The sequence below is a fragment of the Pelecanus crispus genome, chromosome 1 (genome assembly GCF_030463565.1).
Source record: "Pelecanus crispus isolate bPelCri1 chromosome 1, bPelCri1.pri, whole genome shotgun sequence".
Classification (NCBI taxonomy): domain Eukaryota; kingdom Metazoa; phylum Chordata; class Aves; order Pelecaniformes; family Pelecanidae; genus Pelecanus; species Pelecanus crispus.
Genome location: NC_134643.1, coordinates 69,592,952 through 69,620,571, shown reverse-complemented (window position 1 = coordinate 69,620,571; position 27,620 = coordinate 69,592,952). Strand labels below are relative to the sequence as shown.

The 27,620-nt window shown below is 51.0% G+C and overlaps 1 protein-coding gene across 1 annotated transcript; it reads right to left on the bottom strand.

The window, feature by feature from the left end:
- Positions 1–1,569: 1,569 nt before the first annotated feature.
- B4GALNT3 (beta-1,4-N-acetyl-galactosaminyltransferase 3) lies at positions 1,570–27,157 on the bottom strand. The gene is made up of 20 exons (XM_009488473.2): positions 27,124–27,157; positions 26,138–26,241; positions 25,347–25,424; positions 18,022–18,117; positions 17,364–17,454; positions 16,368–16,468; positions 15,945–16,012; positions 15,295–15,373; positions 13,638–13,704; positions 11,724–11,867; positions 11,200–11,309; positions 10,177–10,277; positions 8,814–8,890; positions 7,225–8,215; positions 5,354–5,652; positions 4,807–4,960; positions 3,970–4,042; positions 3,356–3,509; positions 2,482–2,608; positions 1,570–1,678 (listed from the first exon to the last, which is right to left on the bottom strand). The coding sequence occupies exons 1-20, from the start codon at positions 27,155–27,157 to the stop codon at positions 1,570–1,572; spliced, it is 3,057 nt and encodes a 1,018-aa protein (XP_009486748.2).
- Between the last annotated feature and the right edge of the window lie 463 nt (positions 27,158–27,620).

Here is a 27,620-nt window from a genome sequence, read left to right as displayed (position 1 = left end):
CCGTGTCAGCATTGCTTGTATCCTGCATACCTCCATTACTCACTTCTCAAGAACTCCCCACAGACCTGGGTGTCATGAGCAGCATCCTATGTCACGCCCGGAAGCCTGAGACCAGTAGCAGCCTTTTCAGCACGGTATGGGGACACTGAAGCTCCAGTGCAGAGCACTGACTGTGCTGGGATTTCTGGGTTACCATAGTCCTGTAAAATGGCTACAGGGGTAAAAAAATCTTGCCTTGCACAAATGGGAGTTTTAGGGGCTGAGAATTCCCTCTAGTGTCAGGCCCGCTGTGGACAGGGGGTCTTTCCACAGTTCTTGCATCAACGCCAGCATGGGTCTGCCCATCCTTTTATTCACTCAACCCTCTTCTGTCCTCGCTGTTCTTTGCACCTAGTGCAAGTGCCAAGGCCTGAGGCCACCTCCTCTGTACTGGGCCAGGGCTCCCAGGCCCGTTCCAGAGATGAAACACCAACAGCTGTGCCAGTTCTTCAACCAAGAAGTCTGCTCTTTACATAAAAGTCAAACTATGACAAAACATAACTGTGAGGCCATAACTTATTAAATTAACCTTTAGATGCTGCATAAATGTACAAGATTTAGAGAGCAGAATATTCTGTCTCCTCTTTTTCTCACAAAATCACAATATTTCAACTAATAAAACATTGCCACTTCTTCCCTGCTAGGGTTTCCCTGATATCATTAGGACAAACACACGTCTGTCAGATAAGGCTGCAAAGTTCCTCCTGAGATGCTCTCCTAGCTTCTCTGTATAACCCCTCCACTATCCTCAGGCAGTGGATCAATAATTTAGGTGGAGTTGTAACATCAACCCCTGCCACCTCGCCCAGCTGCAGGCAAACGTGGCTCTCATAAGGGAAGTGTACTTGCATCTCCATCTATGGCCCATAATTTGCTGAATATGAGCACAGGTTTTCATAATGACTAAAGGGAAAAGCACAGAGAAACGTCTAAGCACCAGCAGCCTAAAGTGCCTATCAGCTCCTCCACATCCAGATTTCCTTGGGTCAGCACATGGGCATGTGGACACAATACAGTTCAGAGAACTTACTTTGGTCCCCTGTCCAAGAGCATGGATACCAGAGAGATGGGGAATGAGGGGAAATGGGGAGGGTCCTTTTTTTTTTTTTTCCTTTTTTCTTTTTTTCCTTCAAGTATTGAAAAAGAAGCTGCATTACTGTAATAAACCATTCTGGGCTTAGCTGGGATTTGTGTTTGTTTGGTTTGCACCATGCAAGACTCAACGGGAAATATGGCACCTCTCCCACTGTACCATCCGCCAGACTGCATGGCAGGAATATGAGTCCTTCACTTGGCAACATCTCCCCCACACGCCTTCCCAGCAAGACATGGATCCCACATCTTGGATGCAACGGCTCACGAGAGAAGCTCCTGCTCCTCCAGCCTGACCATCCCTTCCTCAGCTGTGCCATCCCATCAGAAGGCTCTGGAGGCAGAGGAAGGGTTTGTGTGCTCGGCTGTGTGCCTCGATAAAGTGCAGGTCAAGACGAGGTGGTGGACGGCACTGCCTGGCAGCTTTGGGGTTGAAGGCTACAGGGTCTTCAGCTGGCGCCGGTTCCACATGCCCCGCTTTGAATGAAACCAGTGGAAAAAGTTTCTCAGGGAGAGACGCTCCACTTCCAGCCCAGCCTGCAATATCCTGCCACAAAGGAGAAAGATAAATTTAGGGAAAACTTGATCACAAAGATACCAGGGGGTCGGCACCAGGAAATCTTTTTTAAGTCATCCTGTTGTCAAGAGACTGCAATCAAATTGAAAAGTCCCATGTAGCTCAGAGGTATCTCATATCTATAAGCAGGCATCTAATGACACTTGCTGAGTGTTTCTGCACCCCTGAGAGCAGGACTGGTTGGGAGTGGGCTGCACACACCAGGCTAGGAGAAAAGACAGCTGGCAACATGGGATTACTCAGGATGCTAATCTTTTCTGCAGTTATCCGACAGGAATGACAGGAGAGGCCCCAAAACCTAGAACTACAAACCCAGACGCCTACAATTTGTACAGCAGAGATCCCTCATCATAAACTTCTCAGAAATTGTAACTGTACCTCGTGATCTTTAAATGTCTGACAGTTGCTCTTCTGGGCAATTGCTATACATAGTATGGAAAGTCTGAGGGACCCAAATTGGACCCGTTGTGCATGGCACTGCTTGAAGAGGATAAAGTCTTCATGACCACCAGTGCCTGATCTGGCTGTGGCCAACCAGCAGTGCGGCTGGAAGGTACCAGGAAACGGCTCTTCTCTTATCAGTGGCTGTAGTAGTGTATTTTGGGTCCACTCGCCCACTAGGTTTGAGGTCAGGACATGCTCAAGGACTCCCTCACTCACCAAGCTTATGGTGGCATTAGTCTCCCCAGATCCCCATTCCCCCGGTCATGGGTCCTCCAGGATCTAATGGGTCTCACCTCCTGAGCGCATGAATGATGACAATGGATGCCTACCTGTCCAGGAGTTCCCAGTCCTCTCCTCCCCAGCGGTCCCGAAACTCTTTTGTGTTCATGCCTCCGATCTTGTCCAGGTCGGACTTGTATATGCCCAGGAGACCAAACCCATTCACCTCCCAGTAGCCTGAGGACAGCACAGAAGAAGCACAGGTATGTTGGTGTTTTGAACCATTGATGACTCCAGCAGGGCTGCTGGAGTGAGACCCAAGCTACTTTTAGCGCAATGTTGACACCAGAGAGTTGACTCAGCACCAAGGCAGAGACAACCATATTAAAGCTTTGGGAAGTGAGAAAGGCTTGCGGACAGACAACATGGGCTGTCCTATGAACTTGTTAGCAGAGCCTCTCACATCTCCTGTCTGGTAGCATAGCACCTAATGTACCTGGACTGTCCCAGCTTCAAAGAGTTGTCCCTGTGCCTGGATGGCTCAGGATGGCCACCTCTGTCTAAAGGAAATCCTATGCTCAGATGATCCATGCCACTTTCCTCCCCCTGACTTGGCGTGGTTTCCCTCACCCCTGGGCTACCAGCTCTCCTCAGGACTGGCTGTGCCCCCTATGAAAAGAGAGAAATGACAGATAGGAGTAAATGAGGGGTTTTCCAAGGTCCTCAGATCTATAGAGAGCCCTAGGAAACGACCAGAAGAAATGTCATATGAAGGGCTCTGCTGGCTCTTTGATCTCAAATTCCAGGTACCTGACACTGTTAAACCCTATCCTCTGTCTAAAGCACTCTCACCTAGTGGCCCTGGAAGTACCTTAAGCTCTGGACCTTGATAGCACCGGAGGAACAAATCTAGAGGTGGCAGACAACCTGCTTCTTTCCCCATTCCGTGAAGTCTGAGCCAAAAGAGGCTCTACTCCTTCTTACCATCAGGCCACTGTGGGGACATGCCGCAGTGCAGCCTCATGACCATGGGTGCAAAGGCCATCTTGCCTTCCACGCAGTGCTTCCGGATTGAATCAATGACTCCAGCTGGGAAGTGGATGTGGAGGTCACACAGGAAAACGATGCTATGTGGGTCCTGGAACCGACCACACCGGTTGGGAAAAAAATAGGTTGACTTTAAATAAGTCTTTCTTGAGGGACATGAAGACAGAGATATGGGAGTGAATTAAAGAGCCATTCATTGCTAGATCATAAATTGAGATCCCAGGGGCTGGCAAAACAGCCATTAACTGGCTGTTGAACAATGGGCATGAAATACTATGACCTGGTAGAGCCAGCATCACAAAGCTGCTACTGCTGATTTCCCTCCTGTCTGATAGTCCCAGCAGGTGGACCAAGAACCAAACAGACCACAGTCTCCTTGGAGTAAGGGGTGAAACTCTTACTCTGGAGGGACAGAAAACACATCTATATTTTATCTGGTCTGCAAGGCTATTCCTTTTCTTAAAAACCAGCATGTTCTGTATGAAAGGCAAGAGGTAGCACTGGATGCATACTATCCACCTTCCCGTCCACCCCAAGTTCCCCAGGCTTACCTTCACGAGGTCTATCCCCGCCTGCAGCCCAGCAGAACGCTCGAAATTCCCTGTCAGCTTCAAGTACCGATAGCTGGGGGTCAGACCGGAAAAAGAAGTTCAGTGTGTGCATGCTGGCAAGCACAGGAAGCACCACTATCAGAAGTACACTGCGGGTGTTATGCTGCAGAGCTGCCTCCCGCCCCCGTGCACCCTCCCAAGGAGGAGGAAAGCCTTTGCTGTGCGAGCGTGCAAGCTCAGTGCCGCTCCATGTCCCAGTGTGTCCTGAGGGTCTTCCCACTCACACAGCAAGGACACGGCAGTCCTTAGCAAAAGTCTTTTCAGCTGTAGTCCAGCTCTGTCCTAGGACTAGACCTGTTACTGGGAGCCCGTGGCAGGTAAAGGAAAGGACCAGTCAAGGCTGGTTCAGGTGAGAGTAGCGTAAGCAAGACAGCTATTTCAGCAAGGGGGGGGTCCCCAGAGGTCTCCACACTCCCTGTCCTATTTCTCACAGCTTTCTTGTCTTCTCCGTCCTCCCCCTGCTCCGTAACTGTGAGACTTTGCTTTCTGTCCTCTCTTGCAAACTTGAACAAAGGCCAGGAGAAGAGAGATGCATCTGGATGGATGACTGCAATAGGTACTGCCTTACAGTTTTATAACACAATTATATGCACTATACATGTATGTACATTACAACAACAAAATATGTATGTATATGTGCAAGGTTTGGATGGATGTCATCTTTGGCTTTCCAGCTGCAGGAGGCTGTGGCTGGTCAATACACAGAGACTGGCACATGTGCTCTGTTTGCAGACATATGCATGTGAGCAGTTTTTTGTGACCAAGCAGTACTCTCACCTGTGCAAGGTAGACCTTTTCAGAGCCTTCTCTACATCCATGTCATTGCTGCTGTAGTCTACGATGATGATGCTGAAGTACGGATCTTTAGTGACTCGGAACAGCTCTTCCATGTCAGAGATGAACTGCAACACCCAGCGTGCCTGGTTTTTCACTGGTTGTATTGCAAGAGAGAGAGAATCAAAGTACAACTGATTTCAAAGCCAACGTGGCTTCTCAACAGGCAAGGCTTCTTGCCTCCCCCTCAAACCCTGCTAACCTTGCAGGGATGCTGAAATAGGCCCAGTCTGAAAACCTGGACCAAAGAGCCCAGGAACCAGTGTGAATTCTTCCCCAGTGTGTGGTGAGAGTTTTCTCTGAGCTTACAAGCCATGGGAGTTTGGGCCCTGTCATATCTCTGGGCGGGGTTTAACTTGGTGAGAACAGAAATTGGAAGTGACCCAAATGAGACAGTTGAGGCCAGCCCAGACCCACTGTTCACGCTGCCCCCACAGGAAGCACCCGCCATGCCATCCCTCGATGTCCCAGGAAGGCAGGTCCCCCTTACCTGGTACCACGAAGTGAACCATGGCATGGTGGTTCCAGGAAAAGCCCTGGGGCCAACACAGCTCTGGCTCATTCGCCACAGCCATCAGGTGCCGGTGGCGACCCCATGCCAGGTTCCTCATCTTCCTCTCCTCCTCCTCATTGCTGCCAATGCCCTGCCAGCCCTGTGCAAAGACATACTCGGAGAAGCGGACGAGCCGCTCTCCCTGTTCCAGCAGCTCCAGCTCCAGCAGGTAGCGGCTGCCTCGCATGCGGTCCTGGCGTTTCTCCACATTCACGATACGCTGCAGCTGGAACTGCCTGTGGGAGATACAGCTGGAGCACGCATGTCCCCCAAACACCAGCCCCTCTCCCACCTCCAACCCGTTCAGCTCTACCAGGCTCTTTCCTGCTGGCTAGCACAAACCTTTTTGTCCCTAGCTTCCCCTGGCTTTGCTGCACTGCTTCCAAAGTCCCATGGGAAGGTTAAGCACCTGTTTCCTAAATCCACAAGCATCTGGGATTAGATCTGGGATTCCAGCCAAGAGAAAATAGTTGGCAAGGGAAATGAAATAAAGGTGACACAGAAAATAACAAATGCGTCTGAATGATTGTAGGGCTGGTAATAGTGAGTGTATTCAACACCTCCTACAACGATCTTGGCACAAGGAGTATGTTTCGGCTAGTGAAATTGGCTGATGACAGCTAATCATCCCATAATGTGGAGTAGGACTGAGCAATCATACAGTAAAAACTGGGGTGAGCTGTAGGTTCAGAATGGCCAAAACAGCATGAAATGCCAGGTCATGCCCTTTTGGATCATAACAAGAGTTTCTGCTGTAAAATGGACGCTCATCAGTTTAAAATGCTGAGAAAAGCTTGCGTGTACTGATCAGCTACACCATGACTGTGACTCATGTGGCCCTGAAAAACCAAGAGAGATCTTAAGATGTAGGATGAGAGCTACTTCCAGCAGGGATTGGGAACTAGTAACACCCATTCTATAAAACATCCAGGATACTGGTCATTTATATACAGGAAAAGTAACCCAAACTGAAACCAGCATGGAGAAGGACAGATAGGAAAATTATGGAAATAGAGGCCAACTCAACAGAAGGGTCAGGAGCTGGATTGCTTAGCTTATAGAGGCTCAGAGGAGGTACATCTGTTTGCCAGAAAGGCAATCAAGATGGTAAGTCTTGAGAAGAAAAAGAACCATATCAAGACCATGTAGAAACAGAGTACCAGCAAAAGCTGATCTCCAGTGGGTCATCAAAGCAGCGAGGAGCTGAAACATCTTCCCAAATCAGTACTAGGACCTAGAATCTAGCTAGTTTTAAGATAAAGGTGCACACATTCAGATAACAGTGTAGGGTACTCCGTTATCTCTGAGGTCAGCGTACTGATCCACATTATCTGATGGGTCCCTTCTGGTCCTATGTCCTAAGTGATTCACAAGCTGAGATGTGGCAGACATCAAACCACAAGCACAAGGAGATCCAGTCCTACTTCGTATCAGCAAGGTTTCTTAATCATCAGCTGGTAAAATGCTCCTATGTGCTCTCAATACCTACACTGTGCAAGGAGGAAGGCAGCAAAAGGCCAGTGATGCCAGCTGGACAGGAATCTCCAATCATTCACTTTTACTGCCACAGCTGCTGGAGGGTGACATTCAGCCCCCAGACATGGTCTGGTGTCCAACAATTCCCATTTCTCAGCCAAAAGAGCTATTTAAAGCCCAGGTTTTTACACAGATTCCTTGCCTGAAGTCTTATTTCCCACATCTCGTTTATCCTCTGATTCCCACTAGCTCCTCACACGACAGGTATTCCCTGTGCAGCATGGTACACTAGCTCCGGGATGCTGCCCCTTCTTTTTTACACTGTGCCTTACCCTTTATTTCTCTGGTTGAGCTTCTTGAGGAATACACGTGTGACTTCCAGGGCTTCCCTTTCTCTTAGCAGCAAGTTTCCTGACGTGTTGCATTTCAGGTCAATCCAGTCTGTGCGCAGCATATGGAAGTCCAGGTTGCTTGTGCTGAAGGTCTGCTCCCAGTTCACCACCTGGTCAAACACTGGTACGTAATCAAAATCCTCCTCACCTTCCTCCTCTTCCTCTTCTGCTGCTGCTGCCACAGGTCTAGACTTGCCCTTCACAGGAGATGCCACCTGTGCCTCTCCCTTGCCCACATCCCCACCGTCAGCCACCTTCTGCTCAGCAATGTAGGACTCCACTTGGTTCAGCCACTGCTGCAGCCCAGGCTGCTGGCTGGGGCTGGCAGTGCCCACAGTGCGTCTGCTGGCTTTGCCAGAGACTGGGCCTCCCTTCCCGGCTGGCATGGTGCCTGCTGGCTGCAGCCCAACCTTAGTGGCGCTGAGGTCTCCTTGAGGTCTCACCCCCTTGGGAGTCAAAACCCCTGAGTCCCTGGGGCCACCAAGAGGCTGCTCCCTTTGAGACACGGTTCTAGGGGGAGGGTTCGCCTTTTTGATGGGCACTCTCCTCTGGACAACACTGGTGTGCTGCGGAGGGCTCCTGGAGTTGTCTTTGACGCCAGCTTTTAAATGGGGTCTCTTCGTTATTGGGTTCCTCTCTAGGCCAGCCTGGCTGAGGCTTTGGTTGGCAGAGGCCAGCACGGCTGATTTGACACCAGACCTCTTCGTCCCTCTCCTCTGTAGCACCTCTCCTATGTTGCCACCCGTCACTGAGAGGAGCCGACGGCGCTCCCGTTGGGAATAGTCCTCGTGAACATTATTGCTGCCCACCACGCTGCTGGGAGCGTTGCCTGCCTGCTCCGCCCCTGCCGTCCCAGGGCGCTCGGGGGGACTGGTACTCTCCGCATCCTGCTCTGCGTACTGCAGGTCATCCAGGTTCCCCTCCTGCGAGCCTGCAGGAGTAATCACAGTTACACCGCCGTCATCCTCCTACTGCCCTTCCCATCCTGACCCAGGCACCCGCCCCGCCGCGGTCGGCTACTTCTTGCCTCATCTCAGCATTGTCTCTCCTGCTGAGAGGGACAGGGGTGCTCTCGGACACAGGAGCTGTGATCTTTCTGGTACCAACTTTCTCAGCACCTATTAGCCAGCGTTGCCAAAGGCTGTGGAGGGGGCTGGCTTTGCCTTTAGCTGTCGGTCTGGCCACAGCTTTGCAGAGCAGGTGCCAGCATAGGCTGCCATGCTGCACACCTTTGCCCTTGTCACTTCTGCCCATGCTTTTGCTGGAACTGCACCTCAGCTAAGCTGCGGGCCTGAGAGGTAATTGTCACGTTGTCCGCTACAGCCCACTGTTTGGTGACCTCCCAACCTGCCCTTAAGAGAAGTGAAAGTGGCAGCAAAAATCTCCTCCCAGCCACAGCAATCTGGCACGGAAAGGCTGTGACTTCCTTGGCAGAAAAAGTCAACAGCTTCTTTCAGCTGGTGCTGGCAGATCACACACAAAAGTGACAGACAAAAGGATCTTCCAGGCTCTGATGTTAGGGTCCCTACCTGGCTGCTCTGTCTTTTCTCCAGAGTCCAGGCTCTTCTCTGGCTGGTCCATTTTCATGTACTTATAGAATCCAAATCTACAGAGGAAAGGGCAAAACACAAGTTTGATGAAAGTTACTTTGCCCTCTCCAAATAAGTTATAGCCACTGCTTCAGAGGTGATGGTCCATTACTCTGACTACATCTACCCAGCATCTCTAGATCCTCCTTTCCTATCATCATCACCATCTTCCATATCTTTGGGCAATCAGATCTTACTCTGCACTGACAAAGTTGTCAGTTTTCCTTGCTTATCATCCCAGTCTCTCAGATACTTTTTCATAAGCGCAGGAGGAAATCCCAAGATAAGTACCCTGAAACACTTCTCCAGCCTCCCATAAACTGCTCCTTAAAGCTCACTTATGACGTAGTGATCACAAATGCAAGTCACCATGCTGCAAAAGCAGCTCAGGCAGGTAATTGCAATGATCTCCCTCTCTCTTCTCTTGTACCACCGCTGTCTGTGCGCTGCCCTCATATGCCTGTGCTTCGAGCTTTTGGGAGGGATTTCCAGGACTGTTTCCCTCCATGTGTGCTTGATACAAAGCAAAATGGGTCCTCAGTTCCCACATCCTGTCACAATACAAATGAATTGTCAAAGCAGTAAACCTGGGTGGCACCTTCCAGCCCATGGCAGCCACCTTCTCCATCCTTCACTATGAACCCCAGTCCCAGGAGTTCCCTCCCAAACCTACAATAGATCTGTTGTTCCAGCCCTCAAAATAGTCCTGTAGGGAGGAAGAAATCCTGAGCACAGGGAGGCCACCATCAGTTATCTCACTGGAAAAGTGACTCTCCTTATCCTGCAAAAAAGTTCTCCTGAACGGAGGGGAGTCCTCACGCAAGGTGTCTGCCTGTGGCAGGGGGGAGCATGCGAGTGGCAGTTCCCTCACAGGGCCACCGCTGGGAGCTGGGCCCCAGTGAAGATGAATGACATGGATTTATTCCCCCAGAGAGATGCCTGGTGGTGAGCATGGTTTGGCTTTCACAGTGACAGCCATCAGGAGGCTCCAGCTGCTGGCAGGCAAAGTTTGCTGGAAATCCATGCCCTGATGTAGTGAAACAAACATGCTCCGACCCAGCTTCTGGGTTAATAGAGCAAGAAAAGCAGCGGCAGTTTCCCTTTGAGACCTACACACATTTTCACTTAAAGGAAGCACAGGTTATTGAAAGAAACTATAAATGCTTCAACGTTTTGCAAGGCTTAGGGCATCTTCAGGAATTAAGAGAGTCCTACAGAACTAAGTATGAAATTCCACCCCAGTTCCAGCCTTCAAACCATCTCCTCCCTCCCTGCTAGTAAATCTGCATTTGCAGCATCCTACCTTTCCAAGTAATAAGGGTTTTCCTGATAGAAGCATTTGTTGTCTTTCTCCATGTGGCTCAGGCGACTGTAATCATTTGGGTAAACAAAGGATAAATGAACCTGGCAAGAAAGGAGGAAAATAAAGTAAAACCCTCATAAATGTCAGATATCACCCACAAGGTGACCCACACACAGTTGCAGGGTGACCAGTCCTTGTAGGAGGGAGCATGGGTTGCTCATTAACTCTTTGCCTCTCCAAGGCACCCGGTAGCAGGTTGTGAGAACAGAAAACAGAAGGAAGCGTGCTGGGATGTGTGCAGGGGTGTGCCTTTTTATCTACCTCTCGGCACCTGTCTGTCAATCTCTGTAACTGTGTGTTTAAGTCCTGTAACAGAGAAAGAACTAGCTGGGAGAGAGGTGGGCAAGTCCTCCTGAAGAGATGCAGGGGATCACAGGAGCCCAGAAAGCATGTGGGGAGATCTCCAGGCAAGGCTGATGGAGCCAGGGCCACCCAGGATGCAAGCCCCACGGGGACTGTCGGCTTGCACTGGCATCCAGGGAGGGCAAACCGTGCTGGTGACCTGTCCCCAGCAGACCTCAGAGTCTGCTCTGCTATGCAGGGGATTAATCCCTGCTATGTTGCATACCCCACAAATGTGAGCTCCCCCTCAAGAGCAGTCTTAAGCTTGTCACGGGCTTTAGTAGTCCGCACAAGACTACAGTTCACCCCATGGAGAATAAAATCCTCAGCCATTGCGAGGCTCTATGCGAAGGCAAGCTCAGCATTTTGGTTTGAGGTCTGAGAGGCTCTGTAAGACGCACACACTTGTACTCCAGCAAGACCCGTGAGCAGGGCGTAGCAGCCCGCTCCCTTCTCTTGGTGTTGCCCTCCGGCATATATTGGGATGCTCAGACCTGAACAGCAGATGGTCAAATCTGCTCAGGAGCTTCAGATCGGTGGAGGCCCATGGTTACCATGGGGTCTCCCTCCTTCCTCCTTGCGTTCCCCTGGGCAAGTACTTGCTCAAGGAATAAAACTTACAAACTGGAGTCCCTGGTAGCGCTGCAGAGGAAATCCATTCACCAGGTAGCTGGGCTTGTACGGGCAGTCTGGCAAGGCTCGGTGCAGGCGAGATTTGCTGAGCAGAGGCACTGAGAAGAAGAAATACATAGGCAAGAGCTGCTGGAGGAGCCCTGCTGTAACCGATGCACCAGCTTAGCTACTTCTGTGCTTGGTTTCTATTTATCCATGTGAAATACTAACAGATACATAAAGCAAACTATCTTGCGCAGCTCATCTCTTTACATTGCTCTATGGCACTTACACTAAAATATTATGCCTGGGGATGTCGTGTGAGCTGGATGCCAAGAAAGAGGAGCTGGGTTTAGTCTGTGCTTTGCCTCCTACAGTGACTGATATTGTATGTGGCCCCTCTCTTCTGCACTGGGGAGAAAAAAGCTTGGCCTTTGGTAACCATGGCGTAGGAGGACAATCTTTCTCGTCTGTGCTACTGCATGTGCTGTGACAGGCTGCAGCTACCTCCTCAACTGCTCTGCAAGTCTTACCTTTGTAAAGAGTGTCCCGGGGATCAGGCTTCAACATGTCAGCTGGGTGTGTCTCGCTGCCTGCACTGTCAGCAGGCTGGCTCCTGTGACTGGCCAACGTCTGTGGGATATGCCCAACCTCATCCACCTTTAAAAATGTCTCGTCTAGAAACCAGAGAGAGAACAGAAAGGGGAGGAAGGGCTAATTCGTCCCTTGTCCCCAAAAAATGCCCTTCCACAGTGTCAGCCCTTTCCAAATGGCATTGCATCCATGGCACTAACACTGTCTCTGGCATAGCAATGCCTAAGTGGTGCTGATCAGGAGCTTCACTGCAAAGACACTGTGGGAAGGAAAGGCTTTGACTCAGAAAGCTGGAAATATGGAAGCTGTGGGGTGAGAACATGACTATCACTGAAAACAAACAAACACAGTGATGAATAATGGAGGAAAATTACCTCCTGCCTTGGACATGCCAGCAGTGGTGTGCTAAAGCAGCCCCATGCTGACAGGAACTACTGGACACATCTGAATTATTAGCATTAAATTTATTTTAAAAGGAGATAGAAAAGATGAAAGGGATGAGAAACTTGAGGAGCGGAGCTTTCTCCTGTGCTGGAAAAGGAGCAGGACCCTGGGGTGAAGCTTTCAGTGGCTGAGGAGAATGATGCTCCAGCAGGGGAATGGAGACCCACAGTAAGCCAGGAGCAACAGGAAGCTTAAATTCAAGTCTGGGTATTGGCTACGTTTCTTCTTGGGTGCTGCTGCCAGACGACTTCATGTCTCCATGGATCATACTCTGAGATGACAGGAACTGAATAAATATCCAGGAGGGAAAAGCAATATGCTGCCAAGGGCACTGGGGTTACTCTTAGCAACTTTTGGGTACTGAACAACATGGGAACCCAGAAGGAATGGGATGACGTGATCAGCCAAAGGCTGGTATGGAAAAGGGAAACACTGTATGGTCAGAAGGTGCCAGATAAAGATGAGACTGCAGCACTGTGCCCAACCATGAAGGGATCTTCTGGAATGTGAGTCTTCCCTTCTACAGGGAATTAATAAGAAGAAAAGAGCAGAAGGAAAAAGGATGGGGACAGAAGACTTAACGGAAAGCCTAGTCCTGGCTAAGTGGCAGATTTCAGAAAACACAGCAGCAGGTTGTGATCCAAGACACAGCAAACAGATGTCTCAATTACATCAGGGAGTCTTCCATGGGCAAAAGTGCTTGCATGGAAAAAAGCCCAGAGATATTGGAAGGCAACAGTGGTAGATATGGAAAGGGGGAATGCTGGCAGAGGAAAGCAATGTTGACAAAGCTAGACAGGGGCAAACAGGACTAAGGAGCTCCTTAACTGATAAAGGCATCATTTGATGTGCTAAGAAGGGTTTACAAAACAGGAAGGACTGGGCTGATGTGCATGCTGCAATCCAGCAGCAACTTCGAGAGACTTGAGACTGATACAGAAGAAAGCAGCATCCCCCAATATCACTAGCATATCCCATTGTGTCCAGCACCCAGAGTGAAATCTCCTGGAAATTCTCCAGCAGCCCCTTTCTCCCTGGTCATGTTCAGTGCCAGTGCACTCCCATAGCTCCCATGTTATGGGCCTCAGGTTCCCCCTAGCTCTCTGCGGGCAACCTCCATCCCGTGTTACTCTCGCATCTGGAAGAGTTCTCACCCTTGCAAACTCTCCTCTCTGCCATTCCTCACTGCCTCTAGGTTTCCCTGAAATAATGTTCCAATCCTGCTTCCAATTCTCCTATATTTAATAATGAGTCACACTCTTGTCCAGGGGTCTCTCTCCACTTCTTTCTTGCAATGATCTGTACGCATGGTATTTGCCTGCCTAGACTATGATTCACGGTGAAACACTGCTGATATGTTTTGGAAGAATGGGGAGGTGCTCGGGAAAACCTGTGGTGAAGATACTTACTAGCAAAAAGGGAGAGGTATTGGGAGTCAATGACTTTGAACTTCGCTTCTGGGTCATTCAATCTCCACTGGAACAGAGAAACACATTAAAATGAAGTGCTTATGGAGTTAACCAAGCCTGAACAAACAGAACAGGCACAAGATGTTTTGTCACCAGATGGGCTCGCAGCTTCCTCTTTCTCCTTACTATGACCGAGTTTACCAAGCAGCAAAATACTGGGAATGAGCTGAGATCCCCCAGGACACATCCAAAGCAGGAAAGGACAAAGAGCTGCAACAGAGACTGAGAGGGCAGAACTATCCCAAGCAAGCAGAGGAAAGGGTCCTGATATAGAATCATAGAATCATAGAATCATAGAATCATCTAGGTTGGAAAAGACCTTTAAGATCATCCAGTCCAACCATTAACCTACACTACCAAGCCCACTCTAGACTAATCAAGGGTAGACCAGACTAAACCATATCCCGAAGTGCCACATCTACCCGTTTTTTAAACGCCTCCAGGGATGGTGACTCCACCACCTCTCTGGGCAGCCTGTTCCAATGCCTGACCACCCTTTCCGTAAAGAAATTTTTCCTAATTTCCAGTCTAAACCTCCCCTGTCGCAGCTTAAGCCCATTTCCTCTTGTCCTATCGCTAGCTACTTGGGAGAAGAGACCAACACCCACCTCACTACAACCTCCTTTCAGGTAGTTGTAGAGAGCGATAAGGTCTCCCCTCAGCCTCCTCTTTTCCAGACTAAACAACCCCAGTTCCCTCAGCCGCTCCTCATAAGACTTGTTCTCCAGACCCTTCACCAGCTTCGTTGCCCGCCTCTGAACACGCTCCAGCACCTCAATGTCTTTCTTGTAGTGAGGGGCCCAAAACTGGACACAGTATTCCAGGTGCGGCCTCACCAGCGCCGAGTACAGGGGGACAATCACCTCCCTGCTCCTGCTGGCCACAGCATTCCTGATACAAGCCAGGATGCTGTTGGCCTTCTTGGCCACCTGGGCACATTGCTGGCTCATGTTCAGCCGGCTATCTACTAACACCCCCAGGTCCTTTTCGGCCAGGCAGCTTTCCAGCCACTCCTCCCCAAGCCTGTAGCGTTGCATGGGGTTGTTGTGACCGAAGTGCAGGACCCGGCACTTGGCCTTGTTGAACCTCATACAGTTGGCCACGGCCCATCGATCCAGCCTGTCCAGGTCCCTCTGCAGGGCCATCCTACCCTCGAGCAGATCGACGCTCCCACCCAATTTGGTGTCGTCTGCAAACTTACTGAGGGCACACTCGATCCCCTCATCCAGATCATTGATAAAGATATTGAACAAGACTGGCCCTAAAACAGAGCCCTGGGGAACACCGCTCGTGACCGGCCGCCAACTGGACTTAACACCATTTATCACTACTCTCTGGGCTCGGCCACCCAACCAGTTCTTTACCCAGCGAAGAGTATGCCTGTCTAAGCCGTGAGCTGCCAGCTTCCCGAGGAGGATATTATGCGAGACGGTGTCAAATGTGGCCGGGGCTATCCCACATCCCTTCCAATCTGGAAGGGATTAGATACATCTCATGCAAAGAGGAGCTGGGGTCTAGGAAAGGAGGGAAATCATTACAAACGTAATTCCCGAGCTCTGCGGGGACACATATACAGCACGGCCATTTGCACACTCACTGCTACTTCCACATGGTCTGTTCCTCTGTCATCCTGCTTGTGCAGCACCTCAAAATAGTACCTGCCTGCAGCTGACAACCTGTGAAGAACAACATGTCTGTCACCAAGAGCATTAAGGAACATTTTTTAGCTTGTCAGCAGACAATGAGTGGAGAGCAACCACACCCATGAAACAACCTAATTCTCAGGGTGAGCAGGGTTAGGACTGCCAAGAAAATCCAGATGCTGACAGTGAGATAGGTAGCTTCCCTTGTGCACCTGGAGCACTCCAGACCCTTCTCAGTTAATTCTGAATAACTCCCTTTCTGAATAACTCCCTTTCAGCCTCGCCTGCTGGGTTTTGGCCTCTGGGAAGCCTGGCCAGTTCCAAGGCAGGAAGCTCGGGATACAGTCCATATAGAGGAGTCTGGATCTGCTGGTGGCTGCTTCCTCCAGGGAAGAAAAAAATTAGTGTTGCATTCCTGCAGTAAATCAGCAAAGCAACTGGCACAGGTATGGACGTGTCAGTTCAGCTTTGGCGATACCCCACAGTAATCCCTTTCTCCATATTGCTAAATTCTTCAGAACAAGCCTGGGTTCCTTTTCCTTGTCCTTGTGATTTCCTGGCCATGTGCAGAGGTGGCTGGGAGCGAGGGGCTCTGCTCACTCACCTCACCATCTTTGACTGCTGGCTGTGAAATTTCCCAAACTCCCCTGGTGCAGTCCACTCCTTCCCCGTCTGTGAAGAGACAGAAAATGTTCTAGTTAAGATGAGTGTCTTCCCTGGTTACTGTGCTGGGAGTGATAAAGAGGGAAAATTGAGCTACTCTTCCTGGTAAGTTGTCTGTGAGATCCACAACCTATGGACAGATTTAAGTCCCTTAATCATGAACATGGGGCTCCCAACAGCACTGCCAATATGTAACTGGCTTAAGGTGTGTCGTGTCATACCCATCTGGCATCTGTGGTGGTGTTGTCTGCAGTTGGGCAGGAAAAGAAACTTAGGTAGTCCAAGGAAGTATGTAAAACAGGAAGGTCTCCATCCCCACAGAAGCAAAGCTTTGATGGAAGAAGCCATGCAGCATGCACTGTACCTTGCCTACACTGGCCAGCAGCTGGAGACCAGAGGTCTTTTCATCTGGACTCAGCCAGAACTCAGCATTGTCGTCCGCAGCAATGGCAAACTGAAACTCCCCTGTCGAGAGATGGAGGGAGTAAGCAGGGCTCTGGGGCAAGGGCTTGTGCACAGAACAGATTCTGCTCCTCTAAAATGCTGCCTTCACCATTTTTCCTGGTGAGACCATACCTTCCCTTCTGATACTACTACCCCCACCCCTTTGAACCTCTCTGAATTCTCTGATGCTGCTGCAATTGAAAACAAAACTTTACAGATGCAACTGGTTCACTAGCCCTCCTGCATTGGCTTCACCTGATAGTCTAACCTGGAAAGCTAAGAAGTCCATGCAAAGTCTCCCTGCCTCCCCTTTTGTTTCCAGAGCAAATTTTTGTGTGAGAAGCTGCATTTGAATGGAGGAACGTGCACATGGAGCCACAAAGGGAGACAGAGAGAGGTGCTTGAGTTCTGGCCAGGGTTACAAGGATGGTGGTTGAGGGCCAGGGGACCAGGAGACGTGGGTGACTGCTAGCAGGCTGCTCTGGGCAGAAGCATGCAGCTGGGCAATACAGATGTCAGCTGCTGTCAGATGGTATTCATGCACCCAGGGAGCAGCAGGAACATAAATTATGTCATGTACAGTCCTGTGCATGCAAGGGAGGGAGGAAAAGCTCAAGGATTGCTCATGCCCACGTACACGCCATGGGGCTGTGCATTCATGACAGCATTGTTTTTTATCTAGTACTTCCTATCTGTTTTCTTTTGTGCTTTTCCTTTCCACCCTACAGGGGAAGCAGATGTGTTTCACCCATGCCAAGGACACAGCCAGTCATGCACAGCCAGCTGGGCCGCCCACGTGAGGAACCCGGTGTTGGGCTTGCCGGGGTGAGGGCACCAGTGGTTTAGCACCAGGAGGGGAGGGAGGGGCAGGTGAGAAGAGATGCAAGTGGTGGCACAGCAGCCTCAGAGCCCTCACCGTCAGTGAAAGGATGCAGGTAGCCAAATATCCGGAGACCATAGTTGGTCCACTTTGGGGACACAGCCAGCTTCTTCAGTGTAGTTCGTGTCTGAAGTGGAAGAAGAAAAAAAATAATAACAATTACTAGATGTAACAGGAACAAGTGGGGTGCAAAACCCCTGGGACAGGCGGGCAGAGGGAAGTATGAGGTTTGCTCTGGGAAGAGGATGGGGAACAGTGTGTGACGGAGGCAGCAGGAAAGACCAGGCCACATGAGAGATGAACTGGAGCAAGTACTGCTATGGAGGGGTGAGCTGCATGGGTGATGCCAGAGAGATGGTGGGGACAGGACATGGCGTTCGCTAGCCACTTGGAGGGAGAGCACTAAATACAGGGCTCCTTAACCCTGTGTCTGAAGCCTGGGAGGTCAGCATGGGTAAAATGAGCCTCCTCCATGCAGCAGAAGAGCTGCCACCGTTGAACCCTGTGAAAGCTTCCTGCTCCCTCAGCAGGAGGACAGAGGGGTGATGGAGAGGGAGATGATAGATGCTGAGGAGTAGGAGGACAGAAGAGGTGATGAAGAGGCATAGGGACAAGATGTGAAGGGAGCAGGGGCAATCCAGCTGGGAAGCAGTGCTGGGAAGCATGGGGCAGAGGGTGGCACGGTCTTACTCACGTGGGGGAAGAGGGGGAAGTGGAGGTTTTTCCTGAGCTGCTCAGTGGAGCTGCCGCACCAGTCCTCGAACACGTGCAGATTGGCCTGGCCCTGGAACTGGGGGGCAGAAGCGGGGCACCATGAATTGCTGCATCCCTCCCCTGCATCCCTCCCTTGTTCTGCCAACCTCAGCCATGGTCCCCGGCACTGGAGCGCTTGCGAGAGCAAAGGAAGATGCCACTGCTGCGACGGACTGGTCTGCAGGAGATGTGTGTCCAGACCTCTGTTTCTCATCTGCTGAGGGTTTAGGGTTGGCACAGGTGACAGTCTGAACGGCACCAGGGAACTGCGATAATGTCTGGGACATCTCAGTTAACTGGCTGGGTTTCACTCCATTTTGCTCCATCAAGGAGGTGTTTAACCAGAGGGCTGTGCTCTGAAGCCATGGTGTGGGACACGCTGTAGGGTGGCAATAGCCCCCCATGATCCAGCAAAGACAGCGCAGGGTCTTATGTCCTCCAAGAAGGTGTTTTGGACTCCCTCACCATTTCAGGGCTATTTTACTGACCTGAGGAAGAGTGGCCACCCTAGGGAGGGGAGATGGCAGATCCCCTTCTCAAAGCATGTCTGCAAGGTAAAGCTCATGGAAGACAGGGGGGACAGGGAGATGGAAGCTCAGCAGGGTGGGGAGCAGCAGCACAGGCAGGTCAGGGGGCAGCACGACCTCTGTGTGCCCAAAGAGACATAGAAATGCTTGGGGGAGCAGGGGTCCCCACCCGGACAGCGTAGGAGGGTGTGCAGTGTGGTTACGGGTGGCTGTCCCCGCTACCCAGCCAGCCCTGCTGGGAGAGGCTGTCAGTGCCCAACAGAGACCTGGAGCACAGCTGGGAAAAAAAAGCTGGGAAAAGATTGTTGGCTGCTGTGGGATTTCAGCGATACAGTCCTCAAGGGACAGACTTGCTTTTTGTCAGAGCCATTCAGAAGGGAGGAGCTGGCTGCCCCCCAGCAGAGTCCAAGCTCTCTGCCTGCAACCAGTCAAGCTGGATGCTGAAACCCTCCTTGCAGGACCAACATCCAACAGCTGAGAATAAATAAGCTGGAGGCTGTAAAAACTACCTTAGATGGGGAAATGCTGAAGAAAGGAACAGGTTGCCTTGGGGCCGGGGACGTTTTGCCGTGGCTGTCTTGCCTATATAAGGGCTGTGCAAGCAGGGCTGGGGAAACCACCTGAACAGCGCCCAAATGTCTACAGATGGCAGCAAATCCTTAGTTTTCACTGCGGAGTCTCTAGCAAGGCTGAAGCAACTCACTGGAGGAGGGCCCAACCCCTCCGTGCACTCCTGGCAGAGAAACCACTTCATAGAGTTATTTTCCCAGGATAGTGGGTCGGGGTTTCATTTTGTAATAAACCGTGGCTTGAAGGAAGGACACGGAGCAGACTTGGCCTGGCACCAGCTTATGCAGTAATGCTCCTTGCGAGCTGCGGGCTTTAGTCATGCACGTGAAAACCATCTCTGCGTGCCAGGCAAAACACATTCGCAGCCACTGCTGTTCTTGAGTGGTCTCTCGTCAGCCCTCTCTCACTGGTGTCCGTACTGCCAGGGCTTGACTGATGTCTGCAAGCCCGTGTCGTCCCCCACTACTATCTCCTCTTCTTTCCTTTGCTGCTGACAGCCCTACGCCTTGATTCTGCCCATTAGGCAAAAGGAAAAGCAGCGAGACAAAGCGGATGTAATTAGCCAGACTGATGCTGCACAAAATCAGAGAGGAACTACAGACAGGGCTCAGGGCAATGGCTGCAGCCAAGAGAAACCTGGGACTCTGCAGGGACTTGCAATAGAAATAAATCACTGCAAATGTGACAAACACGGAATTGGAACAAAATTACTAGGCAGTCCCATATGCCAAATCCAGGTTCACACCCAAGGGTCTTAGTACTTTTCTCAGCCAAATCAAACGATGGCAATTGCTGTTTCTTGTGGAACATGAAGTGAGGCAAACAGGCTAGGCTCCCACAGCGAGTCACTGCCAGAAAGTGCATCTTCTGGCAGTCAGGCTGCTGCTGTCCACGAGTGATGCTGGTTTTTCTTCTCAGAGAATTGTTTGCACACTGCAGACAGCAGGCTCAGATCTCTATCAAATGTAGCACAACACTCCCACAGTGTGGAGAGGCTGGTGCTGCAGTCCCCTCCTGGCAAAGACAGACCCAGGGGATGCTCTTGACGCTCAGGACTGCAATGGAGCTGGGCTGGCTTTGGCATGGGGTAGCCCAAACACCAAAACAGATCTTTATGAGGGAAGTCCCAAAAGAGTGGCTATACTTGCTCAAATGTTTGCAAAGGCAACTTGGACCAGTCCCATTCTAATACAATACTTTACTGCAGAGTTTGGCAGTAATAGGGAGAGGGCAGCCTACTGAAAAAAATAAGGCAGGCACCACTGTACTAGGTGCTCCATCAATGCTGTAAGAGATGGTCTCCGAGATTTCTACCCCAACACCCCTGTCTCCAAAGTCTTTACAAAGCCACCTGAGAGGAGATTCTGGCAGGAGCTAGTAAGATCACTTCACTTTCCTGTGCCCACAGCTATTAGAAATAATTTACTGGCAAATGATAAGCATTTCTTCCATGTGGTTTCAGAGTCTTTTCTACAGCAACAAGTTTTCTGCTGAGCTCCAGCAGCCTAACTTACTCTCTGCTTCCTCTGAAAGGGAAAAGAAGAACAGTATTGACAGATAAGTGCTGGCTGCCCAAAGTGCTGCTCTGGGAGTGAAAACCAAACTAGGCTTTTATTTTAGGCCCCCACGAGTCATCAGTGTAGCAGCTGTTTTGAAACCCTATCACCTCTGTCTCTTCAATTGACCTCATGGCTGCCCGTTGCAGGCAGCTGAGAAATTCCTCTGGTTGCTATTTGGGTCCCCTCTGGAACACACAATAAAAATCTCCTGCTTGGGGCTTTTGCAAATTGCAGCAACAGATAAACGGCACCATCATTCCCAATTCATGCACACAGCTCCTGAGAAGCATTGATGGACTTTCTAAAACATGGCTACTGAGTTTGACTTCCCAGCTTGTACCTACCTAGCCCTGGTTTTCAAAGGGCTGGAAATTCAGGACCTGGTAAGCAACAAGTTAAGCTCCCCTCCTCCCCTTAAAAACATTTGCTTTGAAAATTTTGGATAGACTGATTTGGCCAGAAGCAGGAATAGAAGCCAAGAGTCTGGGCCTTAAATGGGAGCTGGTATTAGGCAGTCTGTGCCTTCCCATTTAGAGGGCTTCCTCCTGCTCTTCGGCTTCCTCCCCATCCCAACCCCACCTCCCAGTTGCTGATCTCCACCCTGCTGAAACAGCAGCATTGCAGGAACCCAGCTCAGATCCAAACCAGGCACAGGTCAGGCACCAAGGGCACTGTCCGCACGGCACGAGCGCACCCAGGAGCACGTGCGCAAGAGCCGCTCTTCCCAAGGAGGCCTGGGCAGGCTGACACCCTCCTGCGCCCAACACCACGGACACAACGCGACGGTGCTGCCTGAGGGGAGGCAGAGACAAGCGCAGGGAGGCGAGAGCTGGGACAGGCCCTCACTTCGGCGCCGACACAGCAGCCTCTGCAGCTTTGGGAGGGTGGCTGGGCTCCAAGCCCCAGCACTGACCCTTCCTGCTGAGGGTGGTGAATTCACACCTGCCTGCAGCCCTGCCTTTGTATAAAGCAACTTTGGTATTTCCGCTTCCTTCTAGTGAGGAATTTTAAGATTATCAGCCGCTCCTAGGAAAACAGACCGTAAATGAGGATCAGGCACACAGAGAGCACAGACCTTTCTTCCTAGCCCAAACCCTATCATGCCAAAACCACTCAGGGGGGTGGCACCACACACCCAGCGGCTCCTCCCGAGCAAGGAGCCCCAGGGAAGAAAGGCGAAGCAGCAGCAGAGACCCGTGCAAGCAGCAAAGCTGGGAGGACTGCAGCAGAGACACGACCCGCTGCACTGTAACTGGAGCAGGATGGAGAAGAGAAGCCTTTCCTAATTTAGTCCCGGGTGGCTTTGGCATCACAGAGGCAAATCAGCTGTGTAGCTGCGTGCAGCCCAGGGAACGCGCAGCGCTGGGGATGATAAACGGGGCACAGAGAGGGCCTGAGCCAGGGAAGAAAGGCGACATTGTGCTGCCAAAACTCCTGAGTTCATAAGACTCTTCTGTCTCCGCAGAGCGGCCGCAGCCCCTCCTCCTGCCTGGCCCAGCTCCCCTGACTGGGTGACATTCAGCAGCCAGCAGCTGGTCTTCGCTGCAAGCTCTGTGCCGGGCACTTGCGGGAATCCATCAAGACAAGTTAGCAACAAAGTCCCCCTGTCCCGCCGAGCCCTGACACCTGACAGGCATGAGTGGGCGAGGAAGGGACATGGGCAGGGACAGAGCAAGCAGGAATAGCTTTGTGTTTTAGTCCTCTTAAGGAAAGGATGCTTCCTCTTAGGGCTGGTTAGGGGTAAGGGGACGCCCTGGCACAACACTCTGGTTTCATGCAGCATCTATGCACCTACACAGGCTCTGCCTGCAAGGGGCTGTGCTCCTGGACACCCCTCACACCTCCTTCCAGTAAGAAGGAGGTCCTGAGGCTGCGCAGACAGAAAGGGGGGGGGGGGGGGGATGTTTAAAATGTCCCCCAGTGCTGCCCAGACCTTTCTCCTCCCAGAGCTGAACAGAGGCTCCTGCAGAGGTAAACGAGAAGGATCAGGCTGATGAGGCGCATGTCTGACAATCCTCCCCCATCCCTACGGCAGTGCCAAACAGTGGCACTCGCAGTCCCACAGCGCAGGTTTGCCCTGGCGATAGCCTGGCACCTCTCTGAATTAATGAAACAAAATGCCCCACATTTCTCCAGCCTGAGGAGGCAGTGGGTGATACTGGGAACTGGCAGACTTTGTCCTGGTGCCTGGAAGGGACAGTGGCAGTGGGGATGCACCTCAGGGAGGCCAGGAGTGAGGCTGAACCCTGCTTTCCCTCATACGCCGGGTATAACTTCCTTCAGGATTTCCTACGCACGCACTTTCCCACCACACTATCCAAGGCTGAAGACTTAAGCCGCCGATTTCATCTCCTGAAACTGAAAGTGGAAAATTGAAACCTGTCCTTTTTTGGCCATGCTGGCTACCAGCTCACCCTGGAACCTCATTAATTATTCATGTTTGTCAGGAATATACCTCTCTATTCAAACTAACCCCAGCTCCCCAACCTGTGGGAGGCAACCTGCTGCCCCTCACCCCAGGAATCAGGCTGCAATTAAGTTCTTAGAGATGCTGCTGGGAGGGCACAATGGGATCATAGAACCTGGGTAATTAATTTGGGCAGAGTTACAGAAAAACTTAATCCTCAGGCTAGGAAAAATTTCAGCCAGTGATTAAGAGGACAGCAAGCAGCTCTACATAGAGCTGTGCCCATAGATCCCTCTCCGTCATCTGCAGCTGGTATTGGTGAACCGCTGGCCTCTGCAGTCAGGTTGCCTCTGGGTACAGACGCAGTGCCACAGCAAGGGCAGGAACTTTTGCCTTACAAAGGGAAAACTGGTGAAGGAGGCAGGTGCTTCACAGGAGCAGCGTTAGAGGGCTGATGGGGAAGAACAGCAGGGTGTGTGAGCAGGACAAGGCCACCCAAACAAGCTGCCCAGTCTGGTATCCATATGCCCCGGGCCTCGAAGTCTTCTCATGGCATATCTGCTGCACGCCACCTGCCACAGAGCATGGCTGAGGCACCCACAAATTCCCAACCCAGTTGGTCTGAGGCAACAGCCCTGCTACCTGGCAGAGCTCTCCTCCCCAACAGGGAGCAGTGCAGGACAAGGCAGGCGGCACGCAACACCTTTCCAGGCACAGGGCCATCCTGCACAGTGGCCCCAAGTCCTGCCCCTTCCCCTTGGGCAGCACACCTCTCCTGTTCCTCCCCCTTTGGCAGCGCCATGCTGGGGCAGCTCTTTTGCAGGCTGGTGGGTGTCCTGCCCAGCACCGCCGCACGCAAGGGCGTGAAGTCGCCCCACCAGCAAAGCAGAAGGTGTTGCAGATCAGCCCTGTGCTAAACACATACCTTTACCCAAGCCACAGCACGTAGCCTGCCAGTTGCATTTTTAACCCAGTAAAGGCTCATTGCACACTGCAGCCGGCAGGTTTCAAGACTAACATGCTTTTGAGACATCACCAGGGAGGGGATCAGAGACATTGGGCAAAGCCTCAGAGAAGCTGGGGGATGCCACGCAGAGCCTGTATCACCCGGTGCTGTGGGAGAGGGGAGAAGTAGATGCCCTGTGTCGTCCCTGTGCACAACAGCAGTCCTGGCCCTGATGTCCCGCTGGCTCTTTGCCAGCAGCTGCTCATCTGGGAGGCAGCCCTGCCTGCATGCTGCCTGCAAGGCTCTGCAGCAAGAAGCAGTCCCCAGGCTCCAGCTGGGACTGGCACTCACCAGAGCTGATGCAGCAGAACAGATCAATGGTCTGGTCTGGTTCTGGGCACTGGAGGGTGACGGGTGCTGGCTGCTTCCAGGAAAGCTTTAGCATGTGCTGCAGGGACCTGAACTGCTCAGTGCAATGGCTGGAGGGAGCTGCTTTCCCTCCGCTGGCCGGTGATCATCTTGTGCCCTGAGCACAGGGACAACAGCCTGCTCCCTCCCCAGGGGAGCCACAGAGGTCCTTCTAATTTGTTGAGGTCTCTAATCACTTTGAGGAATTTAGTGAGCTGAGTTCATTACCTAAATGCCCCCTGGCTAGTGTCCCTCTTATTATCAGCAGGCTGCATTGCTCCCTTATCTGAAGGGGAATGGTGAGATAAGAGAACAGGGGAGGAAAGAATAAACGAGGCATGAAGGAAATAAAGGAAATGTTTACCCCAGTGTTCAAAGGTCACCAGAGAAGGTCTCAGTTCATCAGAGTATCACTGAAGTGGAGAAATATCTACGTGTGACACGCAAGGGCTGGACAGCAAACAAATGCCAGAGCAAGAGCAGAGCATGACGCTTCCGTATGCTACAGTCATGTATTTGCTTGTTGAATGGTTGGCCCTACGCACTCCCAGCCCTGAGTAAACTTCACCTTTCAGGAAGGTAGTGGGCTGCCTGCTCTCAGGGAATTGTGGGTGGGTCCTTGGTGCCTTGATGACTGGTGGAGACCCAAATTATCAGGAATCTGGACACTCCTGTCTTTCCAGATGATTACTCAGGTCTGTAAGTGTCATCATGCCAGGAGGGGGTGACAGGAAATGGACTTAGAGTGAAGCAAATGAATTTTCAGGCAGAGGTCCCTGCCTTCCGTTCTTGCTGCATGGGTCTTTAGCTACAGCTCCCTCACACAAGACAACAGAGAAAGGCACCCACCTCTGGCATCCACGGGATAGGGTTGTCCACAGCTGCATAATTTGATTTATTCCTCCCACCTCTTTGCAGCTCTTGGTTCTGAAATACAAGTAGAGGAAAGTCAAAATAACCCAATAAATGACCTGGCACTGACACCTACACAAGAGGGCTCAAAGCTGGTCACAAGAACATGTGAGAAAAAAGCAAGTTCCCAAGCTCCCTTTCCAAAGGACAGGCCAGCTATCATGGCCATACTAGGGTGAAAATGCTCCCTGGCTTTTTTGACAGCAAATTTCCATGGTGAGCTACCGAGGGGGAAGGATACCAGCACTTTAGAACTGTTTGCTAGCACAGAGTTAAAACTTAGGTCATTCTCCCTATTTTTTTCCCCCTGTTTGCTAGCACAGAGTTAAAACTTAGGTCATTCTCCCTATTTTTTTCCCCATCCTTGTTTCAAAAAGGTCCAAGCAACAGTTCTTCCAATACTTCCTTTAGGCAACAGCACCAACATGTGCTTCACTAGAGAGCTACAAACTCTCTCCTGACCTTTCATTTCTGCTTCCATCTTGCTTAGCGCTGCCTTCCTGTGCCACATACCCAGCCAGCTTCAGCCCACCGCTGTGGCTTAGTACATCTAAAATAACTTAACTGACTACAGTAGAGTCATTGTACATTCACATCGCTGTGAGTCAGCTCAGCTTTTGCCCTATGGCATGCTCTCCTGCATGAAGAGAGACCTGTCTCTTGGGGCCACCATCAGAAAGGGAGGTCTGCCCTTCTAAACATTCAGAAGACATCCCAAGACTCCTCACCTGGTGTTCCAGCTTCTGTGGATAGTAAAACTGAAGGCTTGCGTCCCCACCTGGGACATTTCTGTCTGCCAGAGCCTTAGCCAGCTCCCTCCAGCTTTCGTATCCTGCACAGAGGAAACAGAAAGAGATGTTAGAGCACAGGCTAAAAAAAGAAGCCGCAGCAGTCACCAGAATAAACTGGTCCTTTACCAGGCTGAGAGACCTCTAACACTCTGGAACGGTCAAGCAGAGACCAGGAGTTGTTTATGTTACTTGGAGTTGGCAGACTGACACAGAGAGAGAAATTGCCTTTGCCTTCCTTAAAAGCTCTTCCCTCCTTCTTATTAATTTATTATATTAAAGATTCATCATAGTTCTAAAATACATGTCAGAGATTTCATTAATCACCACAGGACTGGGAACCTCTGTGTAGATCCTTGATAATCCCATTGGTCAAACTAAAGAACATCTTGTTTTTTTCCACTAGCAATCCTAAAGAAAAATAAATAAGACAATAACCAGATGACTAATTAGTTTAACCATCAAAAGAATATTATTCTGAATATGCACCTATTTGCACACTAAAAGTTTTCAATCTTCTTTTCTTGAAGGAAGCGATGGCAAAGAATGCACCTGATGGGACATTCAGCTGTAATGCCTAAAATATTAGTAGTGATGCTGTTAAGGATGTCGCTATTTAAGTGAAGTCAGCTTCCAGGTTCACAGCAGCTTCATTTGACATCCCCTCCCCTCCCAGTCTGCTCAATCCAGGAGCCAGGATCAATTTTGCTTTCCTTCTACAACTCCATTGGCCTCCTGGGCTTAGGAGGGACAAAGACGAGCAGATGCAGCATAACCTTGTAGCTTTCCATAACCACCGTCTGTATCACTAGTAAGACAGTGCTGGTGAGCACAGCTCATGCCTCCCAAGCACTGTTACGGTGGCTCACGCTATGCGTTTTTCAGATCTGCTAGACATTTTGGCATCGAGCCAGCAACTAACCAACCTGCCAGCAGTGCAGCACTGTGCCCACACCGCATGGTAGCTTAATCGTGAAGAGCGCAACTGCCAAAACCTCCACGAGCACTTGCTTCTCCCAGGCTGGTGGCGGATCAGCTCAATATCCACATATCAGGGAGCAGAGCCATTTTCTGCCCGTTTTCTTTAAAAATGGAAATCATGCCCTAAGCTCTAGGAGGTCCAGAGAAGCTGGCTGCCTTGGTATATAAAGGGAACCATCCCGCCAGCTTCAAGTCTGAGCATTGAGACGAATGGTCTGAGCCCTCTGCACTGCTCCCGCAGCCAGAAGTGGCCCACTGCTGGGGAAACCTCTACTGTTTCGGAGCCAGCACACCCATCTTCACGCTGCCCGCCCAACCCAGCAGCATGGGAGGCTCACTGCGGCTTAAGTACAAGCATGCTCCATCACTTTGCTTTGGAGGGGGCCATTTACAAGCCACATGACTTAGATCAGCTCCAAAACATCTCCAAGTTATGTAGAGG